This window comes from Morus notabilis, unplaced genomic scaffold (assembly GCF_000414095.1).
Source record: "Morus notabilis unplaced genomic scaffold, ASM41409v2 C11402510, whole genome shotgun sequence".
NCBI lineage: Eukaryota > Viridiplantae > Streptophyta > Magnoliopsida > Rosales > Moraceae > Morus > Morus notabilis.
Window position 1 is genome coordinate 1 of NW_010386875.1, and position 1,328 is coordinate 1,328.

Genomic DNA, 1,328 nt, shown 5'->3' on the forward strand with positions numbered 1-1,328 from the left:
GGGGGCTTAAAATTTCCCATTCTCCTTGCAAACATGCTTACATGAAGGCTTTGGTCAAGGAGGCTTCAAACTCAAAACTCAACAAGATCAGTACAAGAAACCACCCTGCCAAATTTACACTCAAATTGAAGATACAGAAACAGAAAAGTTTACTTTGGAGTACTTTTCTTGTAATGTGCTGCAAGTGCTTCGGCTAAGTTTTCCCTTACTTTCCTCCCCAACGGATCAACTTGCTTACAGCACTGTTCTCCATATCCTGAATCATGGTGACCCGATAACGCAACATCCGGCTGCAACTTATCTCCACAGTCTATAATTATATTGTGAAGCAAACAACATACCAAGATAATGCTTGGCAGTTTGCGTTTATCAGGTCTCCACATAACCTTGTTAAGGATTCTCCAGCTGCCCTTTAACTGCAAAAACGCCATCACGGCAAGCAACCTAGGAGCCTCAAGCATTGCATTGAAAGACGATCTGTGAGTTGTGAGGTCATCACTTTCATAAGGAGTTATGAGCCAGGGAAGGAGGGGATAGGCAATCCCACCAACGATATATTCTCTAGTCTCCACTCCTCCAGACAAAGTCCTTACATTCCCGTTTAATCGCTCCCCTCCGTTGCATAGCCTGTAAAATCCCGAACACTTCAATAATCTCGACACCGTCATGCCTCCAGGCCAACCCGTCACTATATCAAGAAACCTCATCTCATGGTCCACAACTCCCTGCAAGAGCATGCTGTAATTGTTCTCAGGGTCGCACCAATCATCCGAGGTTTGGACAGCGGGGAGGGTCATAATGATGTGTGTTGCATCTATGGCTCCACAGCAATTGGGGAATCCAAAGGATGCTTCAAGCTTGGACTTGATCTCCTCCATTCTACCCGAATCAGGCCATCTGAGGTGGTGCTTGGCGCGCCCCTCCAGCGACTCGATGAATCGCCAAGTCACCTGAGAAACTGTGGATTGGCCAACCCCAAAAGCAGCACCAACTGAAACCTGGGACTCGCCAGATGCCAGCCTTCTGAGGGCGATTGCAACTTGTTTCTCAACACTAAGAAGCCTCCCTTCGATGTTGATGAGCCCCGATGGCGGTCTTGATACAAGATCTTCTCTCACAAGAGAACAGATGTAATCAAAAGTCTTTCTTGAAACCCTAAAAAAGTACTTAAACTCTTCTGCCTCGTCATCAGGAACTGAAGAACTTGCCATGTTTGGAAATATATAAGAATCTCATTAAACAAAGAAAAAAAAAACACAAAACACGAAATTTTGATAGGACATTCTCTTTAATTGATGGAAAAGTTTAAGCCTTTTTTTTTTTTTTTT

The 1,328-nt window shown here is 44.4% G+C and overlaps 1 protein-coding gene across 1 annotated transcript; it reads right to left on the minus strand.

The window, feature by feature from the left end:
• Window positions 1-13: 13 nt before the first annotated feature.
• Window positions 14-1,268, minus strand: LOC112095118 (protein ANTAGONIST OF LIKE HETEROCHROMATIN PROTEIN 1-like). The gene has a single exon (XM_024176797.1). It carries the CDS (start codon window positions 1,209-1,211, stop codon window positions 150-152), a length of 1,062 nt encoding a protein of 353 aa, XP_024032565.1. The 5' UTR covers window positions 1,212-1,268; the 3' UTR covers window positions 14-149.
• Between the last annotated feature and the right edge of the window lie 60 nt (window positions 1,269-1,328).

Excerpts from the sequence above, each read along its gene's own strand:
- LOC112095118 (XM_024176797.1), bottom strand. The coding sequence starts at position 1,211 with ATGGCAAGTTCTTCAGTTCCTGATGACGAGGCAGAAGAGTTTAAGTAC.